General features: G+C 43.8%; 1 protein-coding gene across 1 annotated transcript in view; it reads right to left on the bottom strand.

The window, feature by feature from the left end:
- The window catches only part of grm2b (glutamate receptor, metabotropic 2b), a 30,834-nt gene extending 5,142 nt beyond the window's left edge, over positions 1 to 25,692 (bottom strand). The window contains exons 1-4 of the mRNA XM_053868348.1: positions 25,283 to 25,692; positions 19,481 to 20,105; positions 3,939 to 4,776; positions 1,745 to 2,808 (exon numbers count right to left, since the gene is read on the bottom strand). Of these exons, the coding sequence (XP_053724323.1) occupies positions 1,745 to 2,808; positions 3,939 to 4,776; positions 19,481 to 19,990 (2,412 nt within the window). The 5' untranslated portion in view covers positions 19,991 to 20,105; positions 25,283 to 25,692. The remainder of the gene's footprint in view (positions 1 to 1,744; positions 2,809 to 3,938; positions 4,777 to 19,480; positions 20,106 to 25,282) is intronic.
- Between the last annotated feature and the right edge of the window lie 1,366 nt (positions 25,693 to 27,058).

Genomic DNA, 27,058 nt, shown 5'->3' with positions numbered 1-27,058 from the left:
TCCCCCCCCACACACTCTCCCTCCCCCCCCTGCCCACAGCAGCCCCACCGAACACTAATATTCATGCTCCATCTCATTTGCTGCGTTCACACCGCATGTAAACATCTGTCCTGGGAGCGCTAGAAAGGCCGGGTAGCTCATGTAAAATTAAATGTTTGACCTGCCGGATTATTTAAAAAAGACGATAATTCATCTAATCCATTTATATTCATTTGTGAGAGCGGGGTTAAACTGTTGCCGTGGGTCGTTCGGGTGCATAATTAAGGTGGGATGACCTTTTTTCCTGATGTGCGGGCGATATTTGTGTTGCACCGGGGGAGTCTCTCCACTGCTCATCATTAAGTGGACTCGCAGTGAAAGGTCAGATCCTGTTTCAAGTTATAATACACGGCCATTAAACATTAAGCGATGGCATGAATGGCTCAGGATTTTCACCCAAACAGCGGCGGTCACATGGTTTTGCCGGGCACTGCTTTGTTTAACAGGTACAGGTTATGGTGCAGTTAGAGTCTCATATTTGTTCTGCTAAAAACATGCCAGCTAAAGTGCTAACACTCCTGATGTTAGTGTTCTTGGGTTTATCACTGCTATACAAATATTGAAATATGCTAAGTACTGCAATTTCCGGACTATAGGCCGCTACTTTTTTCTTGCGGTCTGACCCCTGTAGCTTATACAACGATGTGGCTAATATATGGATTTTTACAGGCTAAAATATTAAGCTTCATCACATCAACCCGATATAATCAGAGGTGTTTTATTGACCTTAAAGCGCTCAAAATGGGCTGTTTTTGCCTGCGTGTCTGCAGCTCCACCCACAGCGCTGATCTCCTGGAGGACAGGTGAAGAGAAGCAGCAGCTGAGACCGGCTGGGGTGTCAGAACTTCAGCGAAAACAGAGTATCTTGAGCGCTTTAATGTCAATGAAAGATGTGAGGAGTTCATGACAGAAGTTCAGAACATTTCCCAGATTGTTTTATGAGTCAGTCTCCATGCTGGAGCTCATTTTCAAAACTAGTTTAGAAGTGATCCTGCATTTTTAAGCCAGGTGCACCGCTGACCTTTCTACGGTGCAGACAGCACCACTGCACCCGCGGCTTATAGACCGCTGCAGCATACTGATGAACAACATCTATTTTCCGTCTTAAATTCAGCAGCTGTAGCTAATATTATGGTGCACTCTATAGTCCAAAATTATACTTAAAATGAGGTCATAGCCTCTGAAAAAACAGATGTGGTCCACCAGCGTGGTCTGGAGTTTGACTCGCCTAGTACATATAAAGCATTGTGAGTGAGCGACTTGAAAACATTTTAAAATATATTCAACGACCTGTACAGCACAAAACAATACTCAGTCCATCATATGTGTTCATTTCCCTTTCTCCTGTTTACTTCTCTCTTTCTCGCTGCAGGACCTCACACCTCCAGAGCTGCTGTCTCCATGACCTTGCCCTGCTGACATCAGCTGCTCACAGTCCTCTTTTTCATCTCGACCTGCCTCACTCGCACCTCTTTTCTCCTCCACAGATTTTCTGTGAAGCCTGCAGAAGGAGGATTGAACTGCGAATGATTCGATGACCATTCATGTTGTGAATTGTAGTCATTATATTAGTGCTGACTCATCAAATTTTCAATGAGACATGTTCTTGTTTGACTCAGATTAACAACTATAAAATAATCTTTGAACCTTGAATCCTTTTCATGTGTTTATTATCGAGGACCGATCACAGCGATGGTACACTTACCCTGTAGTCACTGGCGGTCACGTAGAAGATGGGTTGGAAGGCGAGCCAGATGATGCAGGTGGTGTACATGGTGAATCCAATGAACTTGGCCTCATTGAAGTTCTCTGGGCACTTTCTGGTCTTGAAGGCGTAGATGGTGCAGAGAAGGATGAGGATGCAGTTGTAGGTGAGTGAGATGAGCATGCTGGTGTCTCTGCTGTTGCACTTCAGCGTGACCACGTCCCTCCTCTCCGGGCTCACTTCTTTCCGAACGCCTGGCACCTCCACCAGCAGCCAGATCACCGCCACCATCAGCTGACAGGAGATCAGCGCTCCACAGATCATGACCTGAGAGGCCGGACTGATGAAGCGCAGACGCTGCGCGCCGTCCTTCACCCCGCTGAAGATTCGAGCGATTCGGTTGGTCTTGGTGAGGAGAGCCGAGTAGCACACGGCGAACGATGTCCCGAGGCCCAGTCGGCGTAGGGTGCAAACGGCGGTGGAGGGTTTGGCGATGTACACGAAGGTCATGCTGTAGCACATCAGCACACCCAGCAACAGGATGTATGAAAGCTCACGTCCACTGGCTTTCACCACTGGGGTCTCATTGTGCTTTAAGAAGAGGCCCACGACTGAGAGCGTGCACATGATGCCCAGGCAGGAGATGGTGACCGGGCCGATGGCCCACGCATCCTCCCAGCGGATGTACTCCTCTGGCAGGTCGTAGCAGCCGGTGAGATTGGCGAGAGGCCACTGACCGAAGCTGCAGTCGGCACAGGTGAACTCATCCAGCAGGTACTGGTAAGCCTGACAGGGGATACATATCCAGCAGCACACGTCTCCGGGCTGCATGCTCTTGACCTCATTCTTCCGACAGGGGTCGCTACACTGAGAGGTGGGCGGCCTCAGTCCACGCCATGATATCATGGTGTGGTTCAGGGTCAGACTCTGGTCCCAGTACCCCACCTTCTTGTAGACAAACTTCCCATCCTCTTTGTGGTAGTGGAAGATGTTATAGCGACTGATGCTGTCACCGACGGAGTCGAAGCGGACCATGTTCTCGGTGTCTGGGGGTCTGAATGGAGCTGGAAACAAAAACAAAACAAATGGGGACCCATTGAACAGATACAGCAGAAACCGTTTTGGGCAAGAACAGAAAAACAAATCCCAGTTATGTAACCTTCCTACTATTCATGTTTGCGTTTTTTTCCCCCTCGAATTAATTGACCAATTAAATGATAAGCATTTTTTAAATGACGCATTTAAATCAAATTAATTGCTGATCGAGTCGGTTGGATGAACAGAGAATTGAGGAGCTGGGACATATATGAATTATTGTTTGACTTAAGGACATCTGCTTTGGACTGCGCTTTCCGAGAATGTAGCAGGATCCACACAAGTTCCACCTGCATTTCAATTGAACTCCATGCAGTTTTTTTTCCATTACTATTACTATTTCACATCTTTTTTTCATTGCAGACACTGTACTTATTCATTTATCAGTCCAGAGAGATAAATCTTCAAATTATATGCATTTATTCATGGTTAAATGAAAGAGTGGATGCAGGAGTTGAACAAGGAAACAGTGGGGAGCAAAGGCTGGTCGTGTTGAACACTCGTGTTGTGGTCGAGTTTGAGATCATACAGACCAAGGCCAAGAATGTGAATGTGGCAGCATTGCTCCATTAGACATAGAGACGCGCACATTTATTTATTAATCATTGGTCTTGGTCTGGACTTGGCCTGTGGCCCTCAAAGTCTAAGCCTTGGATTCTGCATCCTCTGGCCTCTGTATCGTCTCACTCTCAGTTCCAGTTCAAGGTGTCAACAATAGACACATCAGCATCAGATCTGAACTCCAGAGCCAAGGTGAACAGCATGACCAGGGGTCAGGATGCACAGTCCACACAGTCCACTTTCTAACAAACTACAGGGCATGGTGTGCTCTTACTCTTTTCTATTAACACCAACATATTATTAGATGCCCTGGATCCCTTCTAAATAAACGTGTGACCCCTCGTGCACTTATATGTACCTATAATAGCACGTCTGTGAGTCCATCTGGGTGGCACCCTCCAGACTGGCCACAGCTATATATATATATATATATATATATTTGTCAGATGGCCTCACATGCCCTCGATCCCATTGTTTCTTCCTTCCACGTTTATAATAAAATTGCTACAATGTCTTGGTGCATTCAGTGAACACATACCTTCAAACTTGGTCTTGAGGATGAACTCCTTGTAGAATCGTTTGCCATTTCCTGGTTTCATAGCTTCACACACCTTGGAAGTGTTAGAGCAAACCGCCTGCCTCATGTTGTGGAGAGCATAAGCCATGGCATAGACAGCATTCACCACAAACATGATCTTGGACTCCTGCTCAAAAGTTCCGTCCCTGAGGCTGTGTTCACTGCAGCCGGGTTCTTGGAGGCTGCACCCGAACCGGTTCTCCCAGTACTCCTTAAACCAAGGGTTCCTGATGTTGGTGTAGGGGTTCAGTTTTGTGAAATAGTCCTCAAATTCTCTGATGGGGTAGGATGCTAATTCAATGGTAAAGGCTCCATCAGCTGCCGTCTCGCTGCCCCTCACCACACTCTCCTGGGCCCCCCAGCCATCGCTGGCCACCCAAATAAAGCTGACATTCATGCGGGCAGCTGCCACCAGCAGCTCCCGGGCGTCTTCACTCCGGGTGAAAAGGATCACCACTTTGGCGTTGGACTTCTGCTGCAGAGAGCGTATCACGTTGTCATAGCCCTGGCGGTTCATGGAGCGGCTGACCTTGGCTGAGGTGGCGATGCAGATCTGCCGTGAGCGAGCCTCCTGCTGGAAGGCGTCGATCCCAGTCTCCCCGTAGTCGCCTTCCGACGCCACCGTGGACACGTAGCTCCAGTTGAAATAACGCAGGATCTCAGCCATGGCTTTGGCCTGGTAGAAGTCTGCTGGCACGGTGCGGGCAAAGTAGTCATAGCGGCTTTTGTCACTCAGCTTTGCACTGGTTGAAGCATAGCTGATCTGAGGGATCTGGAAGAGCCGCAGAAGGTTGGCAACCTGCAGGGAAAGCAATCGATAACATTTGGACAAACTAACAAACAAATGTCTGGCTGCACCTGCGTATCATTTTCATTTTAATTGGACCCTCACTGTACAGATTCTTTCCTCCATTCCTGACACTTTTTTCCCTCTCAGCCATCTGTCAATTCAGGGAATGAGATTATTTGCAGGTTTCTAATTCTGAAATCTGAATTCAAGGTTAATTAAGTATATCATTTTAAAGAGCTCCCTCTTCAGCACCAACACTGGCCTGTGAACGGAGAATCTCAGCCGTGGACTGGGACGGTTCAGATGGTGCATGGCTGCTGTCTGTCCAGCGTCAGTAGTGTAGTGGAGCGTGAGAGCAACATCTCAAACTCTGACAGGAAGTCTGACCCACTGCAACTTCAACAATCTCCCCACAAATATTTCAAGATAAACCAATTCAAACAAGAGAATCCTTTCTTTAACTCCCTGCTTTATTGCTTCTCTTCATTAAAGTCGCTTTCGGGCCTTGTTAGAGTCCCATCCCAGGTTATACCTGGTTCTCTGGGAGCAGACAAATGTATTGATTTGTTGGTGGACGATCGGCGTCGGTGCTGAGTTCAACTGAGGACAGGGATAATCCTCCAGTGGAAACACCGACAGACACATTCATCTTGGACACAATCCTCCTGAATTGATTGTGTCACTGTTGTGACATGAAATCCTGGCCATTATTTTACCAAAAGCCCAGAAGAGATAATAACAAGGAGAGAGAAAATATGTTCTCTTGGCAGGGAACCCTCCCGATGCAGTGGTGATTGGACAATCCCCGTGAGCCTCACCTCCTCCCTGTGGCATAACTTGTACGCCTGAAGGCTTCCCAAATAATAGTGTCCCTGTGGAGGAGAGCTGAATCTTCTTCCTCCCTCATCATTTCGGTTTCTCCCTCTCACACATACATCTGCCCCAAAACTAAACTATACACGTTTGTGTTTCCCAACTGGAACAATATATTATCTGTAAGTGAAACTACTTTTACAAAGATGTGCTACCCGCTCAGCATTCCCTCCTGCCCCTCCCTCTGCACTCAAGGATTGGTAAGAGGCTCACAGCTTCACATGGGGCACAGCTCATGAGAAGCACATGAACAAGCCTGTGGTTGGAGAAAACGTATGTAAAGGTTCCTTGCATCCTCAGTGGCTGCATCTTGTAGAGTAAACGTTTCATCCCGACTCCCACCACTTCTTATAATGATTGTGGAGCAGAGGTGGGCAGTATGTCGAAATTATTATGTCACCGTTTTATTTTTCTTTAAAAACAAAAAGGGTATTTCTATAGAGTTTTTGATGAGTGCTACTAAACCAAAGTTCTCGAGATGAAAAAAAAAGTGTCATTTTTGGAAAAAAATCTTAATTTAAATTGTTGCGATGACGATATGACTTGTCATATCTTTCTTTGTTTGTTTACATTTTGGAGCACATTTATTTGGTACTGCATTTACTGTAGCCAAACTTTGACGCACAAATAAAGGTTTAGAATTATCCGTCATGTTAGCCATTAGCACCATTAGCTTTCGGTCAGACAAGGAACACTCCATCATTCTGCTGTGAAGGTGTGTGGTCAAGTGAGATGAGCTTCAGCTTTTTGAGAGGCTTCTTTGCTCCGATTGTGTGTGGGGCGGTGACTCTTCCTCTGCAAGTAAGAGTTGGTTCATCAGCTTGGAAGTGAAATGTATAGAATCCGATCCAGACGATGCATGCCATCTCCTCAATTCGACAGGAATACACAAGTGTTTCGGTTAAAAAACAATGTGTCGTGCCAGAGTTTCAGGTGTGCCATGGGAAATGATCCAGGTGGACGATATGATGACATTGAATCATGAACAATTAGAACATGTTTACAATGTACCATGTGAGGAGATCACATTGACTCGGTCACATTCCTTCTATACATTCTAGATCTATGCTGAAGCGTTGACTTGTCCATCGTCACTGCGGTGCTCCTCTTCCCACACACTCACAGCGAAGAAGCCGGTCAAATGCGCATCTTCCAGTTTGTAAACCCGATGTGCCTACAACTTGACCACACAGCTTCACGACAGAACGATGGACTGATCCTTGTCGGACCTGCAACGCCAAAGACTGTCTGCGTCAAAACAACAAAACTTTATTGACACTATCCAAGTTTGCTTCCTTGTTTAAAAGTAGGCTAAGAACTAAATCCAAAACCAAATAAATGCGCTCCAAAATGTGAAGAGAGACAGAATAATTGTTGCTATGAAGCTGAGGCAAAGAATTTCAAAGATTTGTCTGGAACTTCCCCAAACCCAAATTAAATCATGCCAAATATATTGTGATAAAATCGAAACCGTTATTTAAAATAAATAAATTAATCCTGTCATATTTTTGTCTTTTCTGGAAACATTTTCAAACAAATACATTTCCTGCAATTTGTTTCTGCAAATATCAAAAGAGCAGAGTGTCAGTTGCCAAAGCTCTACTTGGCCTTCCTCCTCCCCGCTTCACTACAATCTTTCCCTGCCATCTCCAGCCCCTCTCCATCAGCCCTCATCTGTCTCGTGCTGCCGGCAGCTCACTTCAGTCTTCATCAAATCACACAAACATTGATGTTATATTTATATTTGGCTCCTAACCTGCTCAGCCTGAGGAACATTAATGACTGCATGTTTGATCATTTTGATAGCGAGCACCTCAAGTGAAAAACTCCTTTTCTGTGCTAGACTGCGAAATGCAATGGCACAAATAGTCTGTCAAAGTAAAAGTACAGCCTCCACTGAACTGCGTCATATTACCTGTTATTTATCAGCTCAAATGAAACCAACATGGTTTGTCAAAGTGGTTTCAAAAATTGTGAATCTCTTCCGCGTCTTGTCCGACAACCACATCGCTTCACAAGGAATCATTTTATTCATCACATTCAACAATGCAGACAAGAAAGTCATAAACATTAGCCCCTGGATCTAATCAGAAGTTTAACCTCCTTCATTCACCCCCGAGATAAAGGCCAACGAATTGCAGCAGCCTTTCATTTCTTAAGGGGACGACACGAGTTAATATGATGTATTTAGACAGACACACTGCAGCGCCTTCCCTCAAGTGTTTTCATCTGTTTACGCGTGCATTACTCACTGACAGATTCCCTTTCAAATCTTGAATCAAGTAAGTCGTTCATTGTAGGAGTTATGTGGTGTTTGGAGTAGCAGGTAATATAAGCTCAGTCAGGCCGGTCCTTTTGTGACCAACCCTTTTTTTGAGTTAGCCAAAGACAGCAGCCTTGTAGAAGCTTGACAGCGGAGCTTTCATGGCAGCACTGAAGTGTGTGACAGAAACCGTCTCTTTGTATTCACACAGTGTTTTCTTCCCGGTGCCTCCATTGACAGCTCCAATATGAGCACACTTCTGGTGTGCCAACTTAAAAAGTCGAATGCATGCTGATTTAGTGACGAACAAATGAATAAAACGGTGTAATCTTATCCGGAAGGCGATGCTTGACATTCAAATGAGGCCTTGCTAGTGATTTTAGTAGCCAGTCTGAGCGTCCTGCTTTTGATAAAGACTTTTCAGAGAATAGGTTTTCGGCATCTGTTTAGTGATAAGCCAAATATTACGTTTTCAACCCCTGTGAGAAGTTAGCAGGCTTGAATCAGCGTGTCAAGCTTCTACAAAGAACAAACGTAGTGCTGTCTATTGGGGACCAATGTAGCTAGCAACAGGGAATGAAATGAAAATCTGTCAAAATGGAGCCCGAGAATAAAAAGAGAATAAAACCCAGACTAAGGGCTGTCCAAGTGCTGCCACATGATCCGCCCCATCTGGACAAGCTCTTCCATTTCAAGCAAGGAGGATATGTTGCGTGTCTAAACTTTGAAATGATCTTTTAAACTGCATACAAATTCTTCTTGTCACCACTTCAGGACACCTTCCCACTTCATCTCCAGCCTGTGATTCCATCAGACATCCTCTTCCTCATGCTTCCGGCAACTCACCTCACTATTCATCATATCACTGAAACATTGATGTAATATTTGTGTTTGGGTCTGCACCTGCCCACATCCACAACCACCAATGAGCACTGAATTGAGGTCTGGCACCTAAACCCTTGGGTGCCATCGTTTCAAAACTGTGACCGGCAGCATTGTGGCATATAAACAAGCCCAGCTGTAAATATGAAGCCTGATGTAGTTTCTGCTTTACAAAAGCAGACGACAGGCACCTCCAACTTCAATCTGAGGAAGATTTGTGGGCGTGTTTCCATCAAACTTTGGAGTAAACAGAGAGGGAAGCAGTTTCGTAGTAACAGCAAAACAGAGGCCTATATGAATTCATGAATGATAGCCAGCTTTCATCATCATCAACGAACTAGACGAGTGAATTTACTTCCATCACAAACTTCGGTTCAGACTCAAGATTCCTCTCTTCCACAGCCTGTCTTTATCTCTAACCATCTTCAAGCTACATCCTGTTGAAATAGTGATGTGAAAATGGAATATTTCACTGACAAAAAAAGAAATAACTTTGGTGCCCAGAGGGGTAAGTCACATTCCTCTGAAAAAGGCCCTGAAACGCGATGATGCAATTCTACTTTCTACCATCACAGAGAGAGTCTTTCTCCTACACATAGATTTCATGTCCAGGAACATGAAGCTGAGTCAGTGAATCTGAACAACCCTCAGGGCAGCATTCCTCTGGTGCCCCACCTGGGTGGGAATGGCAAAGAGCTTGAGCTCTGAGAGGAAAATTCTAGTGTAAGACGGCATCATTGAACTTGGAAACAAGTTTATTTTATTTATTCTATTATCATTTTGTTTTCAAATCCATGTCTTGTCTTTGTGAAAGAGGGGCAACACAACAGCCCATTGGAAAGGTGGCCAAACTGAATGAGTTTGAGGCGCAGTGTCTCAGGCCAACCCTCACTTTTGCTGACCTGAGATACAAGGAGCAAAAAGTTGAAACCATGGACAACTCCTGTGTAAATATGAGAGAAATTAAACTCACTGTAATGTGTGAATACAAATTAGATAAATAAATTGAGATCAGCCATTCACACTTCACCAGATGTTAAGGCGACATATCTTGCTAACACTTATTGACGTAAAATGGAAAAGCATTAGACACCCATGAACAATATGTATCAATTAAAATTCAAGAAATATTATCAGCCTCTGACAAATGAATTGAATGATTTTCCATTTATTCACAGATGTACTTCATGAAGAAATAAATAAAATACCAGCACTCCATGATCTTATTCGATGACCAAAGTGTTTTTGCAATGATGGTGTGAATAACAAGAAAAAAAGAAAAGGTCTAATTGGAAAACATCTAACTGCGCCATACTGTCCAACTCCTTAAAGGATACACAACCACATACCCTCACGCTTGACTCTTCATTTGCTGTGAACTCATCCGCTCGTGAAAAACCTTTGTTTGCGGCGCACCAATCTAATAGAGCAATTAAATGCTCTTCACAGCTGGTTTCCGACAACATTCTCAACAGTCAGTCTCCATTAGTTCTCGTCTTTTTGGGTTGGGAGTCGACTTAATTGACTCCTTATATAACTGAAAGACATATCCATAGCAAATAATTCCTGCACCGTGAAGACGCCTCATTGTACTGTAAATGACCTGCTTGATGATTCTCCCTTCTTCACTTCACACTGCTCAGTTGCGACAAAAATCTTTTATTTCACTACAGTGTTGAAATATATACTCACTTCTTTCGCGCCACTTCTGCTGTATGATTTATGAGGCCTGCAGAGTGAGCACACGGTGGCCCAGCAGTGAGATCTGAAGCCAGCGCTCCGTAGGAGCCTGACAGTCTCTTACTCATGCCTCTGTTGTTTTTTCACCCGACATGGAAAGTCCATCTGTATGTCCCTGAGGTGCACGCCAATCTGATCTTTACATTAGATGACATACAGAGTGAAACTCCGTGATGCGCGCCACACCAGCCCACCCACTCACCAGCGGGTCAGAGATACACAACATGTTCTGCATAGCAAATACAGCGGCCGGCTTCCATTAATGTGTTTGAACTGTGACAATGGAACTGCAGTCGGGGAAATACTTCTGTCGAGAGAAAATTACGCGGCAAGAGCTGGGTATTATCGTACGTGCACATGTATATTACTACGCGTGAGTATGTGTCGGGAGGAAGACCCGCGACACGCCGAACTCTGCAGGGGTAGTTTCCTTAGAGTTTCAAGGACGTTACATCATCATATTAAATGAGCACCTGAAACAAGATAACAGAAGAGAAAAAATAATTTCCTTTAGAAATACTTTGAGAGCTTCAAAGCATATTTTTTAATCATGTTTTATTTTTCATGCTATAGTCAAACTTGTGACAGAATATGATAACTAGATTGCTATTTTGTCAGTCTTTCCTTTTCCCCCTTCGCACGTCGGTTTTTCTTTCCCCGTAGTGGGAAGAATATCCATATTTCCTGTCCTTCAAATTAAATAAAAGATACTGGAAGAAACACTTAAATAAAAAAAAAATGAGGAACATTCTTTTGAAGAACCTCAGAGGTTCTGAAGAGGCTCAACAACATCTTAAACACGCAACATTGTTAGCATTAGCATTGTTAGCAAATGTGTGAGTAATTTGCCTTTAATAAAAAGTTAACTCAAATCTAGGTCCATTAATTGAGATTAAAAATGCATTTAATTTCAGGGTTTTCAATATAAATCATAGATTTATAACAAAAACTGCAACACAGCCATATGCCTTGTTTTGTTGCAATGGTGACATGCGGAGCGTGGCATGTAGGGGTTAAATGTGTATGCTAACGTCCAATTTATCGAAGTGCAATCGATGAAAAAACATCAAACAAAAATATAATAATAAATAATCACAATATTGGTAAATGAGCTGCCTGGTAAAGAGTGCTTTTAATGTTTCAGTATCTTTGTGATTCAAGTGGCAGCCTGGTTTCTGTTTCATATCTTCAGTTTAACAAGCGCATGCAAATAATTCACCTAGATACCACGACCTGCGAAGGTTACAGTGCTCAAGCTTTGCCCACTGACAGGCTGTTTTCTCACTTACAGGTTACATATGTCAACAGTTAAGCTGGAAACATCAAACAAAAGGATGGGAGGAAATACAGAGTTTCCAGTTCAGCCCGTGACTCAGTCTGTGTTGACAATTTTGGGTGATTCATTCAGACACCCCTGAGGCTCTGAATGCTTTATTTATTTGTTATATATTACATGTAGTATGTAATCTCACAAGATTTACATCACGAGCTTCATCTCTCTCTGGATCAGTGTGCATCTGAGTGTGAGGCGGCTGGAATGAGGATCAGCACCTCCAAGTCAGAGGCAAAGGTTTTCAACCTGAAAAGAAAGTTTGCCCTCTTTGGGTGCTGCCTCAAGTGGGGAGGTTTAAATATAGTGGGGTTTGTTCTTGAGTGAGGGAGTAAAAGAGTTGGAGATTGATCAGTGAATCGGCGCAGCAGGGGCCATACCACACTGTTGCGCGTAAGAGAGAGCTGAGCCAGAAGAAGAGGAGTGAGGAAGACCTGCGACACACCGAACTCTGCAGGGGGAGTTTCCTTAAATAATTCCTGTTTCAAGGACATTACATCATTGGTTTAAAAGGAGCACCTGAAACAAGACGACAGAAGGGAAAAACAGGCAAGCAGTTGAGGATGGATGGATGGATGTATTATGTAATATCAGGAGATTTTTCATTCAATTTATGTACTTATTTCATAAAGTGAAAGTATATTTTCTTATCATCCAGTACCATATATACAAACTCTACGTGTTTTTTAGGTGATAGTACGTCACTTTTTGTCAAGAGGGACATACCAAAAACATTTCCTGTTTGGGTGTCAACAGTATCGCACAAAGACAAAACTATGAGGATAGCAACGGCTTTACAATGCCTTTTTTAAACATCTCTGAAACGCAAACAAACTTCTCTTCATTCAGACGGTATTCACTTGAATGACAGCAGCTGGTTATCAGACAGCGTCGGGCGATTTTTGGGAAAAACTGAGAAACATCTTGCTTGATGTCCAGAGGAAAAGACGTGTGGAAATCAATAGCTCATCGATAATGTTGACTGCATGGGTCCTGACTTGAACCGACCTTCCAGTCATTAAAATGCTTCCCTTCACTTCGAGAAAGACTCTTCATGTGTTAATTAGGGAGCCAAGCTGAGTTCTCTCAATATGCTAGGATTTCAAAAATAACAGCGGCAGGATGAGCAGAGAAGAGGAAGGAGGAGTGGGTGAGCTTCAGCTCTCAAATCACAAGATAAAGTAGAACCTGTTTGAAGTTAAAACAAAAGGAGTTTCTCTTTTTTCTTTCCACACGCTGCACTCGCTGAGGATGAAAATGCAATAAAGACAGAAACTTCCAGCCCTTGAGTGACAACGCTGTTAATAAACCACTGCAAACCAACAGTGTTGCACTTGTATGTACGACCAGGCAGAACTTTAATAACCGGAATGACAAGAACTGAAGGAAGGTGTGGATTTGGGGTTGAGTTTTGATGAAGTACTGCCACGAACTGAAGCGAACGATGTCATTAAGGCGTCAGAAATAGAATCTGCAGGTCATTCTAATAGACAATCCTCAACAACATCTGCTGAGGTGCAACCTGAAACCAATTATTTTTCTTCTGACTCTTTGAAACTGTAATGAATAGAGATGGTTTACTGCTGTCTGCACATCAGAGGTGCTGCATATCAATATGAAGATAAATAAATTGAGCTTTGAGACTGTGTTCCAAACACTCTGACTTGGACTCCAGCGTGGAATCTATTGGTGACTTGACTTGAGATGCACTTAACTCCTGTCTATTGGGGACCTGAGCGTATGGAGAAGATGCCCAAGCAGCATCCACTGGCCGCTCTCCACTCGACCATACTCCTGGCCTGAGGGCCAAATCCATTTCCCAAAGTCAAGCACCAAGATTGAAACTGGTGCTGCTTCTTCTTCGTTCTCTTTCGGCTTCTCCCTTCAGGGGTGGCCACAGCGGATCATCTTCCTCCATCTCACCCTGTCCTCTGCTTCCTCTTCTCTCTCTCAAACCTACAAACCTCATGTCCTCCTTCACCACCTCCACAAATCTCCTCTTTGGCCTTCCTCTCCACCTTTTGCCTCGTAGTTCCAACCTCAACATCTTCCTCCCAATGTACTGGCTCTCTCTCCTCTGTACATGTCCAAACCATCTCCATCTAGCCTCTCTGACTTTGTCTCCTAAACACCTGACCACATGTGCTGTCTCTCTGATCTACTGCCTACTGATCCTTTCTATTGTGCTCACTCCCAGAGAGAACCTCAGCATCTTCATCTCTGCTGCCTCCAGCTCTGCCTCCTGTCTTTTCCTCAGTGCCACTGTTTCCAAACCATACAACATTGCTGGCCTGCTAAACCTTTCAAAAAAGCTGTCCACAAGTGGTTGTGGCTCCCGGTCAGTGAACAGACATTGGTCAACAGTCTGAAAAGCAAAGGGCTGAAAGAGCTTCTGAGCCCACAGTGATGGTCCTGTGGACCGAACCGCAGAGTCTGTGAGCTCCAGGCCAGTGCAGTTTTGCAAAGCGACTTTCTGAGTCACAGATGGAATTCTTCCATGAGCTGTCAGGGGATGATGGGGTTAATGATTGAACTGTCCAGGAAAACATTCAAGTCCATGGAATCCAGGAGGGTACGAGCAGGGTGCAGGGCGACAGAGATGCGAGCGGGACCTGTATGCAAACAGATGTGGGTCATTGGAAGGGCGGCTACTAGGCAGACTAGTCTCTCGGAGCACTTCATGACGGTCAGATGCAATGAGTTCCAGGTCATTGTGTCTAGATGGGTTGGGTAGTCACTTTAAAGCACCTGGGGTTAACTTTACATCTTCGAGGCCTGTCCTTCGGAACACAGCCAGGAACAGTATGTTGAGGGGTCTGGAGAGAAATCTTTTCACGCTGGCCTGGGCGAGGCATGCTGCTCATCCCCAGAGTGCGTCACTGTCGGTGCTGCTACATTATTGTGGGCTTCAACGGTGCCGCAGAAATAGTTGCACATGCGATGAAAAATGAAAGATGCTGCATGTTCATTTACCAACGGCCAAGATTCTCTCTCTATCACGATAGATAGGGTCCATTTTATTTTTTTTGTCATGACCCAAAGTTTGTGACCATCATTTACTGCAGTTAATCCACGGGTCATGATGGGGAGCAGTGTCCCACATTGTTCACACACGTTCAGACGACAACTCACTCACAAATGTGAAATTTTTTTAGCTTTTCTATTTTTTCAATGAATTTTGAGCTGCTTTTGTCTGCAATATTTCTTTGTGTTGTGACATTGCTGTGTCAAGGGAGAAGAAACTAACTGCTCCAGACTGTCAAAGTGATGAGTGCTGATTTTTTTTTTTCTTTCTGAACAAACACCTTTGAACTCACCTTCAAGGATTTCCTTTTTTTTATTCCCTTCTTGTCTTGTACATTTCTCTCTCTCTTACATCAACGTTGTGTTCCTCAAGAGATGAGGTTCGTGTGAAGGAGGAGAGCTCTGGCCTCTCCTCGGAGAGTGAGTCAGTGAAGAAGCCACAGGGCTGCGACTCACAGAGCCACTAGTCACGGTAGGAACGCCCAATAATCTCCCCCTTATATCTGCCGATGAGTTCAGCACAAAGCCGTAGAGACTCCATTTCCCTCTCAGAGCTGCTCACTAAGCGATCATTTGAGCAAGACGAGTCGCAGTTAACCTCTGCAACCAGCAGAAGAAGCTCATTAGTTGTGTCAACTTTCCGATTCTTGGTGAGGGATGGGGATGAGGGCTGTGTCTGGTGACTCTGGCAACGTTACATCATTTCTTGCAGGGAAAATTACACGATGGCTAATTTATTTTTTGGACATTTTAGCAAATTCAGCAGGGTTACATGACGTAATTTAACTGTAACTGGGCGCGTAACTTGTCTGAAATGTGCTTTCACACATTTTTTCCATAAGCCGCACCATAAGCCGCAGGTGCAGTGGTGCTGTCTGCACCGTAGAAAGGTCAGTGGTGCACCCAAACTTGAAAATGCATGAGCATCACTTCTAAACTAGTTTTGAAAATGGGCTCCAGCATGGAGACTGACTCATGAAACAAACTGGTTCTGAACTTGAATCATGAACTCCTCACATGTTTTATTGAGATTGAGGTGCTCAAAATGCACTGTTTTCGCCTGCATGTCAAAATTCTGACACCACAGCCGGTCTCAGCTGCTTCTTCTTGTCTCCAGGAGATCAACTGCGAACGTGGGCATTTGGAGAACTTTAAGGTCAATAAAATGCATGCGATTTCATTGGTTTGATGTGATAAGCCCCAATATTTTGACCTCTTTAGCATGTAAAAATCGATATTAGCCGTGTCGTTGCATAAGCTGGAGGGTTTAGACTGCAAGAAAAAAGAAGCGGCTTATAGTCTGGAAATTACGGGAATAAAATTATCCCTTCCATCCACAAATTATTATTAGTTTAGTAGTAGTAGTAGTAGTACCCATATATGCTCGTAGTATAAAGGCCTTAAGGTTACCAACATTGTGCCTGCCTGCACCCCGTAGCCCACTGAGACCAAGGGAGTAACTCATATTAAACTTAATTTTATGTTTCCTTTCATGTTACATTAATTATTGGGAAGAATGAATGAATGTTTATGTCATTCTCCTCTACTACTCTGTAATTACAGTAGACATTTGTCTGGCTAAGACTAGCAATTTACAGAATCAATAATGTGATTAGCGGATTAAAGAAACATCACGTGTCATCCATAATAATATATATTCAGACACACAGTGGCCTGAAAACTCAGTCACAGTTGGTGACCAATGAGAGTAACAAGCGGACAGAGCTGCACTTTCAAAACAAAGACATTTCAATAAAGGGTAAATGCACAATGTCTCCATAGCATTAATATGAAAATGACACCAACTGTAACCTGTGAAAAATAAGACATCATTAAAAGCTAAACGCTGCTTTTCACTGTTACAATGGCAGGTCATTTACACAATTTACAGACCACTCGCGGATGACTGAAAAAACAGTCTGTCAAAGCCGAGGGAAACATCCCAGCTGTTGGGTCTGAAAAGCAACTAAATTCAACCGTTTAGCTGCCAAAAACCATCCTGTTTCCCACTATTATTCCAAAATCCCGTCCCCAGGCTTGTTACTGGCGCGTGGACTCTCTGCCAGCAGAGACGCTCCCCACAGATGGGAAAACAGCTTTTTCTCAAGGATGGTCCTGGCACATCTCTGCCTCACATTTAGGCAGCCGCTCATCTCCGTAAAGAGTTGCTCTGGGATAATACGGAACGCTCTGAACTGGTGACCTCAAAGAGAAATCCCACAGTGGGAGCCCTCACAGGTCTTTTAATGGAGGTCTCCAGTGAGCAAAAAGATTCACCAGCGCGATGGTGCGCATCTAAAGTGGTAGAAAGAAAACCCCACAAAGAAGCTGAACGTCTGTGTGAGAGTGTCGCATAGACAGGGAACCACACTCTTTTTTTCATTCCTCATTAAAGAACTACTCTTTTTCTGCAAAAAAAAAAACTGTCGACAACATAAAAGGAATGGGGTGTTACAGACAGGATTTCTTACATAATGTGAGCGGTCCCCCAACGTCGGTGAATAATCTTCGGTCCAGAAGTGACAGCGAGATTAGGCATTCACCACCGCAGACTCTTGAAGAGACGTAATCTAAAGGTCGGTCATATTCTGCCGTGTTTTAGCATATATTATCACACCACTCACGGTGTGGCAGTTCATTCAGAGAATCAGCATTCCTGGCAGAAAACTTACCGTGCGCAGATTCATAAATCAGATAAAAAAAACACTTTTTATCCCTCTCTCACAGGGGCTGAATTTATGCCAACATCCCTCCTCTAGTTTCTTTAGTAGGTTTACCTTCCAAAAATGACATTCGTTTCGACTTTTAAGCTTCCCTATGAGACTCTAGAAATATTGTATAACACACAGCAATATAGATCCATTTAAAAGAACATCATCTATTCTTGTACACGTTTCTGGTCTGCGTGTCCCCCTCCTCCTCATGGTGTCCCTTGGGTTTACTGCCACGTTCCATACATCGCCTTCAGAAACATCTGGTTGAAATGTGACTGCTGTCTAGAGGTGTGAGTGTTGATCCTCTCGCCTGGGTTTGGTGAATTCAATTGGGTTCTCATCAGCTCCTCCTCAGTGGGAAAGGTCCACCAAGTCTTGTCCTCAAATATCACCCTGTGAAGAAAGAGCTGAGCCAAAAGGCAACGCTCTCAATTTCCAGTGGATTGATGTTCAAATTCTCACGTATGCCCTTGAAGGATAGCGCTTCAAAGAACAAGGGACTGCCCCTTTTAAAGATAAGGTGCGGAGAACCAGGATGGGATCTTTCTAGGACGGCTCCTGGGAGCCTCTCTTGTGAGGTGCCTTGAACACATTCAACTGGGGATGCAGACCGACCTCACATTTCAGAATTTTTATGTAAAGACTCTCAGTATTCCACTAAGATAGCAGGAGGAGGTTTCTGGGGAGAGGAGTGTGATGGACAGCAGGATCTGAAATCCTCACAACGTGGCAGATGAGCGTGTGGGAACAGAGTGTTTGTGTTGTAAACCAGAGTTAATAGAAAGCGTAAACAACTTATTTGCACACACTTCCTCCGACCAACAGTCATGATGGTAATATGGGACTGAGGGTAAATGGAATGAATTAAACACGCTGCGCTGCTTGTCCTCTGGCTGTCTTTTCATGTGAGCAACCACATGATAATTGTGCCGGGGATTGCTGAGGCTGCCATGACTCTTCTCACAGCCACAAATTGAAAATGTTTGTTCAATTAGTAAGACAAGACACGGACTTCACCGTTATTAGTGACTGTATTGAAGCGCAAACCTCAATGTCATTTTTGTCGTATTTTATTTTTAAACCATTTTCGGATATGCTTCTCATAGTGCAGTATGGAATATTATAGTCAGCTTTTCTGGATCCATAAAGTGATATGAGGAGAGGATACCTCACTGTGTGCTTTGGTTTAAAGGATCCAGATGCGGCCGGCAGGTCTGAGGAATGGGGACCTCTCATTGTCATAACCCTTTCCCCAGCTTCTCAACCTGAACTAAACCATCCAAAAAACATTGGCTAACCTCAACCAGGACACCAGAACCAGACTGAAACCCATTGACTCAGTTATTTCGAAGCTTTCATCCTCAAATATGAAGCTTAACCTTGTCCCCACAAGGTCATACGGCCCTCACAAGGATTGTGTTTTGAACAAAGTAGGATAAACAGGCTGACACGCACATATAGATTAAAATATAAATAAATAAAAACAGGGAGGGAGTTCGGACACCTTGGTGAAATATGTTATTGTCATCTGAACTCGGAACCTGAACAGCGGTGCTATGTGTTAGCAGCAAGTGACCTGGGTCCAGGAGGAACAGCACCACAAAATGTGCAGGTCACCTGTCCTTACTGAATGAGCCCAAACACACAGCACTTGGACTACAGAGCTTCTCGGTAGCCACATGAAAGACACGAAAGACCTTAAGCCTCACAACCATCAAACTCCAGCAGAGAGAGATTCCAACCAATCCAAGTTATCAAAGTTCGAGTTCATACGAACTGGGCTTTGGGCTTTGCCCATGTAAACAACCCTCACTGCTTGTCAGGATTCAGGACCAACAGAGTTATTAAGAGTGAATTGCAGAAGTTGCATGCTCAGAAGAGCATTACCTGGATGGAAACATCACTGTAGGATCCTCCAATAACCCCAGAAATGGCCAGCGGGACCTCATTTTGGATGGGTCGGGAGCCATCAGGGCAGATGAAGCCCGGATCGTGCACCTTGGTGAGAGATGCACGAACGAAGTCCAGAGACTGCTCCAGAGCATAAGTGTCCTTCGAGCAGGTGTCCAGGATGTGAGCACCGAGCTGGAGTCCGGGAAGGATGCGATCGCTGGAGTTTATTTCATCAAGTGCCAGCAGCATGGCCTCCAGTCTCTGAATCCCTCGCGCCTCATTGATCTTTCCACAGTCTTCTGTACCTTCACCTTTTTGGTGCACCGGGAACAGACCTCCGATCACTAAGTCTCCATCTATGATGATCTCATGTTTGGCGGTGGGAGGTAATCTGGACATGCTGGGAAGAGCCCCTGATATCAGCAGCTCCAGCACCAGCACACGGAGGGGGCAGTAGTGGAACGCCCGGGCCAATGACCCGGGGCGAGACTCCACACGAAGCATGGCCGGATCAGGTAGCAGCTTGAGATAGAGAGGCGAAAGCAGCAAACGTTCACAGAGTCTGGAGGTGGGCGACTTCCAGGTCTTCCATCAGTGGGGGCTGCATGTTTGACGTTTCCTGAGTGAAGACAAGAGCGAAGGTAAGTTATTATGTGGATGCAGAAGAGAAATGAGCAGAGCTGAGATGTGACAGTGAAATATGCCTCTTTATGTAAAGAAATAACGCCCACTCACGCATCACATTTTTCTCTTAAGCCACTGGGTTTCAGCCAAGAAGACGATAGAAAGCAGAGTAAAGTTGAGTCAGATGGACCATGTGAAAATGACAAGGCAATAATAATTCATTTTATTTATTACATTTGTGGGTTAGAGGCCTGAATAGCAAGGATTAAAATTGAACACTCCCATAAAAGCATGTACTTTTAAGTAGTGTAATTCAAAACTAACGGTAAATCATACAGACAATGATAATAAATAATAAAAAGTAGGCTGGGAAACAGTTAGAAGTCAAGTTACTCTCAATCATGCTCTCAGATTTATTTGGTCTGTGAGGGCCAAAATGGATTTTTTAATTATTTCACATGAATTCAACTGAATTCAAGCTGCTGCAAAATATATATTTTTTTCTTTTTAAAATACACATATATGTCATGAGTGCAATAGCGCCATGAAATCAAACATGCAGATGTTTCAGCCACTTTGGGAGGCTGTGAGGAAGAATTCACCCAGACGGTGGGTCGCTTTCATGACTGGGGTTGCCATAGAAACCCCGTGGATAAAAAATTACATGTTGGACTGCAGCAAAATGGGCAATGAAACAAATATGTTAACACAGATAGCAGGTAACAGGTCTCAGCAGGAGAAGAGTTCAGTCAATCATATTTTCCCGCATGCGAGGAACTGTTTCCAAATTGATTATATTTTTTTTTCTCAAGTGCGGCCGTTGTTGTGTCACCATGTCGCTCAGTTTTAATCAAATGTTTATATCTGAAGCAGAGGGAATGTTAGAATGGAAAAAATAAGTGGAGCAAAACGGACAGGAAGTGTTATGAAAGGTATGAATGAAATAAGAGACAAAGAATTCTACGAAGGAAATGTGTTTCGTGATGAAGATACAATGACATTATATGGAAAACCAGATAGTACTAATCAAAAAATGATAGAAAAAAAAGTAGTCAGCCTTGGAGCTCATTTCACACATTGAAAACAGCATACAATCATATCAATAAAACAACTTCAATGATTCAAGTAGTGTGTTGGCCCACGGCAAAAACCACTAGACCGGGTGTTGTAAAGACAACACATTTAGTCACCACTGCCATTTGGGTTTTGTAGTGTTTTGTGCTGCATAAAAGCTAATAGTGACTAGCAATAAAATAAAACATTGTAGGATGCTTCATTTTAAGTCATCAGTGACCAGTCTAACACAATATCTGATGGAATTGCAGGCTCAGAATAAGAAGTGAAGAAGGAAAATGAACACACAAAATGCAGACAGGTTGATGCATGGGAGTCTCTGTCCTCATACTTGGATCACCGTATGATATTTCTGCGACTCCCTTCAGTGATATCACAGTTCATGATTGACCAGATAGTTACCGGAAAAAAATGTAATTTGAATATAAAATTTACAGTGATGGGCGGTGGCTTGTTTTCAGAAGTGTGTGTCAGTGGGTGCAGATGGTGCGTTCATGAGTGTTGGAATTTTCTTTATTACTGAAAATAACTGGGGATACGATGACTCACAGGATTTGTGTGTGGTGGTGAAAAATAAGCCAGTTAAACTACTACACTTTAATAGTCATTCCTAATTCTGTTATATGTGTGATTTGTACAGTTTAATAAAGTGAAAGGGTTTTTGTTTGTTTGTTTGTGTTGTTTTCCCGACCCACTTTTGGGCCCCAACCCATCTGGCTGTAATGAATTGGAACTTATGATAAAAACAAAGTGAAGTTGGAAATTGTGAGGCAGCCACTTCAGCTAGTCAAGGGCTGCTGGTGGTGGATCTGAGCGTGAGAAAGAGGAATCAGCAGAAGGCAGGGCGAGGGGAGGGTCAGCGGGTGACCAGGAGGATCAACCGACAACAGTGTTGAGAACCAAAGATGGAGCACTGCTGGTGGCCTGGCCTTGCTGGCAGGTGAAGAGCTAAACAACAGAGGAAAATGTACCCACCTGCGCATGCTGAGAACCTGTTACCGAGCTGGAGCAAAAATCCGGAATTACCACTGAGTTTTTTTTTTTAAATGATGTTTAAATAAAGCGTTCCCAAACCCTTTACGCTTGAGAATACCACTGACTCACTGTGCCGCCCACCAGATTAATGAGCAGTGGGTAGTTTATGAATCACTGGGATGCAACTAATGATATAACAATATCGTCGACCCACATGTAAACACAGAGCCGTTTCTTTTAGATGGTTGTTATTCACCGCGCTGGCACGCAGGAGAGAGGTCTTGTCTGAGGGCAGCTCCACCTGGCTCGGCTTACTTCATGTCGTTGGAAAAGCCCCTTCGAAGCAGCAGTGTGAGCCACAAACTGGAGTACAAGCCGGGAGATAAGAGTCTAATGAATGCTGCGGCTCCTCCGTATATAAATATTACATCAGCTTGTGGGTGGCAAACCTTACAGGGAACTCATGAATGCACTACTTTCAATTCGGAGAAAAAGGGGTGATATTTTACCGTGAGCAAACTTTCTCTTTTGAAAACGAGTCCGCTGCGAGTCCTGGGAGTAAGTTCTTCCACCCAGTGGTCTTCACATGACAATAAAGAGCAGGTGACAGCAACTGAGTTGTGAAACGACATTACGGTGAGATTTGAGAGCACAACGCCTAATTATGGACACAGATTCACGCGATAACACAGTGGTGCTCTTCAGTCGACCATATTTCTCTCCAATTATTCGGGAGAACTGTGAAACAAGGGCAGCGTCATGGACTCACCGAGCCATAAAAGCACTCCACTATTGCTTCTATCAGCTCTCTGTCACGTCATTAGAAGTATCTTGATGTAGAAACTGTTGTCATACTCTCACGCAGCAGCCTGGAGAGTCGCTCCCTCCCCAGCTGTCTGGGCACAATATTCCCTCAGAAAGGCGAGTTCAAAAAGAAAAAGCAATGCGCTGTTACACAGCTTTGAAGCGCCAGCGAAAGCAGCGCAGCAACCCACCCTGTGCAGAGGATTTCTCCAGTCTTAACAGGAGGATGCTGTCAAAACCTCCTCCTTCATTGTCCCGTTCAAATACAGAGGGAATGTGTGGCATATGACTCACAGTCGAGCTCCTGGCGGCATCAACAGTAAATGGCCCCTATAGCTCTACAGTGCTGAAAAACCAAAGAATACAAACACGATCCTAATGACGTTTTTAACCTGAGCTGGGGGTTTGATTTTTTATTTATGATGGGAATAACTGAGAACAAAAGCACAGTGATGCAAAACTTCAGCAATGCTGAGTAGCTCAGACGAACAATTTGGGCAGCTCAAAGGCATAAATGTTTGAGGTGACAAAACACATGAGATGCAATGTTGAAGAATGAACTGCAAGTGGGCTGAAGGGAGTTTCATTTGAGAGTTTCAGTCTGGACCGCTGGAATGTGGAAGTGGTCCAAGTAGGGGAGGATGGTGGGGCCATGACCAAAAGAGCCATCATAGGATGCTGTAGAGATAAGGCAAGAGGTAACACTGAAAGAAAGTAGATGGAAGTGTCTGAAATACATTTTCTTCATCTGGATGTTCCTCAGGCTGAGGAGCTATGTGATCTGTGAGAGGCTCAAAGTGGAACCAGTGCTCCTCTAAGCCAGTACTAGGAGGCTCCGCTATGCCTTGGCAAATGTATCCTAAAGAGAGCAGTCCACGGACCAGACCGAGGACCCATTTAGACTTGGGGTAGTCCTTGGTTGAGGCTGTTAGAGAGGGTTCGGGTTTGTGTTTTGCAGAGGTGATGATAAACCTCTTCACCTCCTCGACTGCCACCCCTACAATACAACCTTGGATCTTGAGGCTTGTCTGGCTCCTGCTGTTGTGGACTTTATTATGAGGGTGAAGGGTTAAGCTCTTGAACACGACCCAGGAAGGGGAAAAACAATAAAGCATCCAGATCATATAGGCAGGTGCCCAGCATTTGTCAGGGGACGTGCACTAAGGTATCCGCAATTTCACAGAGCTGAACTGCAACTTGTAAGGTGATATGACGGAGAGATTCCAGAATGAATAAACATCTTCAGTTATCCATTTTTTTTTTGTATCAAATGTACATCATGCAACCTGAGAAGTTTAGAAGTCCATAGCTGGAGAACAAAAGGGTCTTGGAATCAGAGCCTGTGTTCTTTGCATCTCACGACAAATGAAAGTCAATAAATATGTCTCAGATGTTTTGAGGGTTTGGAATTTTTGAAATTCTGGTGGCGCTCTGAATGACTGGATTCATGAATCCTTTAACCGTTCATCTGTCTCAGTGGTGTAGAAGGAGCAGCGTGAGTTCCTTTTCCTGCTTGTGTGTGCTGTGCGAGCAAGTTGACGGAACATTACAGCATCCTGCCATTGCTATTTGTCTGCTTTTCTAGTTTGTCATTTGGCCTTTACCTGTTCAGTTCTTTCAAGGTCTCTACCACAACAATATTCACAAATGGAGCCTATTCAAATATTTTAAATAGTAATAACTAATAATCATAATAATAATCCCCCATCATCATTCCAAACCATGTCTCCTAAATAAAATAGCACCCAGTTAAATGACAAATTTGGTGTCAGGCAAACAAATGGAAGTCGTTTGAATCCTGACAGAAGTGATTGATTTCCAGTCATCTACGCTCAGGTTGCAGTTGATCCCTCCAACTGGACTCGTCAGCTGAGAGAATTAGGAAGCTTCGCGGCAGCCAGGACATTCCGAGTGTGATTTGAACATGGATCAGCGCTTCATTCAAACCCAAATCTCCCCGCTTGGCTCGCAAACACGCGATATTTCATGAAACTTCCTCGGGTGGAGTTTTATTTACGCGTTCATTTCCCCCAACATATAAGCATAGGTGCGCGTAAAGAGCTTTCCGAATACTCACGAGCGTGCACAATAGATTCCAGTCGTTACACTTGACTTGATCTCTGTACTTTGCACAAGTGTTTGATCGCTATTGACGAAGAAATAAAACATTTTATACACTTGTTTCGTCGCTTTTTGTGCCAGACGTTCAGGCACAAAAGGCTCCACCACGTCGCCAAATAGTCGCTCAGAATGTGCGCAAAAACAAACAAATGTTTGGAGCGGTGTTTGACAGATCACCTGATAAATCGATTCACCTACCTGGCAGCAGCTGCTTCAAGCGCAGGTCTGTGGTGCGGCGCGGCTTCTCAGGTGTCAGACGTCTCTACTTCGACTGTCTTTGCCTGGCGAAGGTGCGGATCTGTCCTTGGTTCTGAAGCTGTTCTTCGCTCAGATCAACTTGGGTGAACTTGTGGCCACCAAATCACAACAATAAGATCAATGGCCGAAGGAGCAGCGGTCAAGACGCGCCGAGATTTACGCAGAAACGTCCTCACAGCAGGATCTGATTCTATCACCGTCACTGAAAAGTTCGCGAGATGTGGAAACGCGGTGGCCGCGGACGGACGGAGAGACTCCAACAGCTGCGTCCTTCGTTGTGGAAGAAATGTGCGTCGAAACGCAGCAAACAGCCGCCGTTTATCTGCGAGCAGCCAAGTCTGGATGAGGAGGGACTCCGAATCTGAAAATCACACCTCGTGCACTGAAAAACACCCCACGAGCCTCAAAATACTTCATTATGGAAACAGTTATTCAACTGCGTCATGATGCATTTTGACCACACTTTTCATTCATTCTGGCTCATTTCGTTTTCACCAGGAGACACAAGGGATATTACAACAAATAACAAACCATACGGTACATATGCAACCAAACTGTTTATTCCTTCAATTTGACTTTAAGAAATTAGGCAATTGGAAGACTAAAAGTAGCAAATTCATTTCTTAAACATCAACAATTGTGAGGGGAAAGCTACGGCTATTGATTATAAATCGAAGTGGAAAATAAATACATGAAATATAAAAAATTAAATTAAAATTTGAAATTAAAATTGATAAAATATTGAAATAAACAGTATGAGATGTGACATGTTAATAAAAACAAATTTACAGGATACAACATTTAGTAAAAGTAAGTGGCTATTTATGATGAAGGGCATCAAATAAGAAAAGATGATGCAACGCAAAAATGTGAGCCAGACTTTTAAACATTAAAATGAAGATAATGTAAACATTCAGAATGTATTTATCACTTCCTTATTTCAGTTGCCATGTGACTCATGGTAATAAATGTATGGTGAATGTATAATCGACTATTTTTACATGTTTTAAGCACTGAATTATTCATTTAGAAAAGACAGAATTCATTACACAGAAATGTTTACTTCATTGTTGTATTTGCAGCATGAATTGTAGGTGACTAGTGTATCAACAACATCGGCTGATTCCCTCTTCACTGACCTCCGTCTCATTAAAAGTGAATCACACTCCTGCTGAGCGAGGTGTCTCTTCACCAGCCGGAGAGCTGAGCACAAAAAACACAACTGGACAAAAATAAACTAATATATTCAAAACTATTCAAACTGTTTGAGTCCAGGGTTAAAGCAGACAATGTATTCAAGCAAAAATGTGTTTTTAGGGGCTCTTTTTGCAGACACTAGAACTATTAAAACCTAATATCATTTTGATACTAGAACTGGACCGACTCTTCATTCACCATAGATTGATGAAACATAATAGATAGAGTGATAATAAAGAGCTGCTAAGATTATTATCAGACTCAAAAAGCCAAAAAGCTTCCAACAAAACAGAAAAACCCGAGGGAGAGAAGAAAGAAGGCCAGGGTTTGACACAGGATGAATCAAGGAACATTTTGGTTTATGAGAACAGTCACACAGGGAACACAGCCAAAGCAGTTGTTTCAGAAATGAGACGGACCAACACATTTAAAACACAAATTGATCTGTTCAGAGTGTAATTTTTAGAAGCATTTTTTGATAACCATGACTGCCACTGCAACGATAAGTCAGTCTAAGAT

Source organism: Synchiropus splendidus, chromosome 6 (assembly GCF_027744825.2).
Source record: "Synchiropus splendidus isolate RoL2022-P1 chromosome 6, RoL_Sspl_1.0, whole genome shotgun sequence".
In the NCBI taxonomy this organism is placed as follows: domain Eukaryota; kingdom Metazoa; phylum Chordata; class Actinopteri; order Syngnathiformes; family Callionymidae; genus Synchiropus; species Synchiropus splendidus.
The sequence above is the reverse complement of the archived record's forward strand: the minus strand, read 5'-3'. Positions and strand labels throughout refer to the sequence as shown.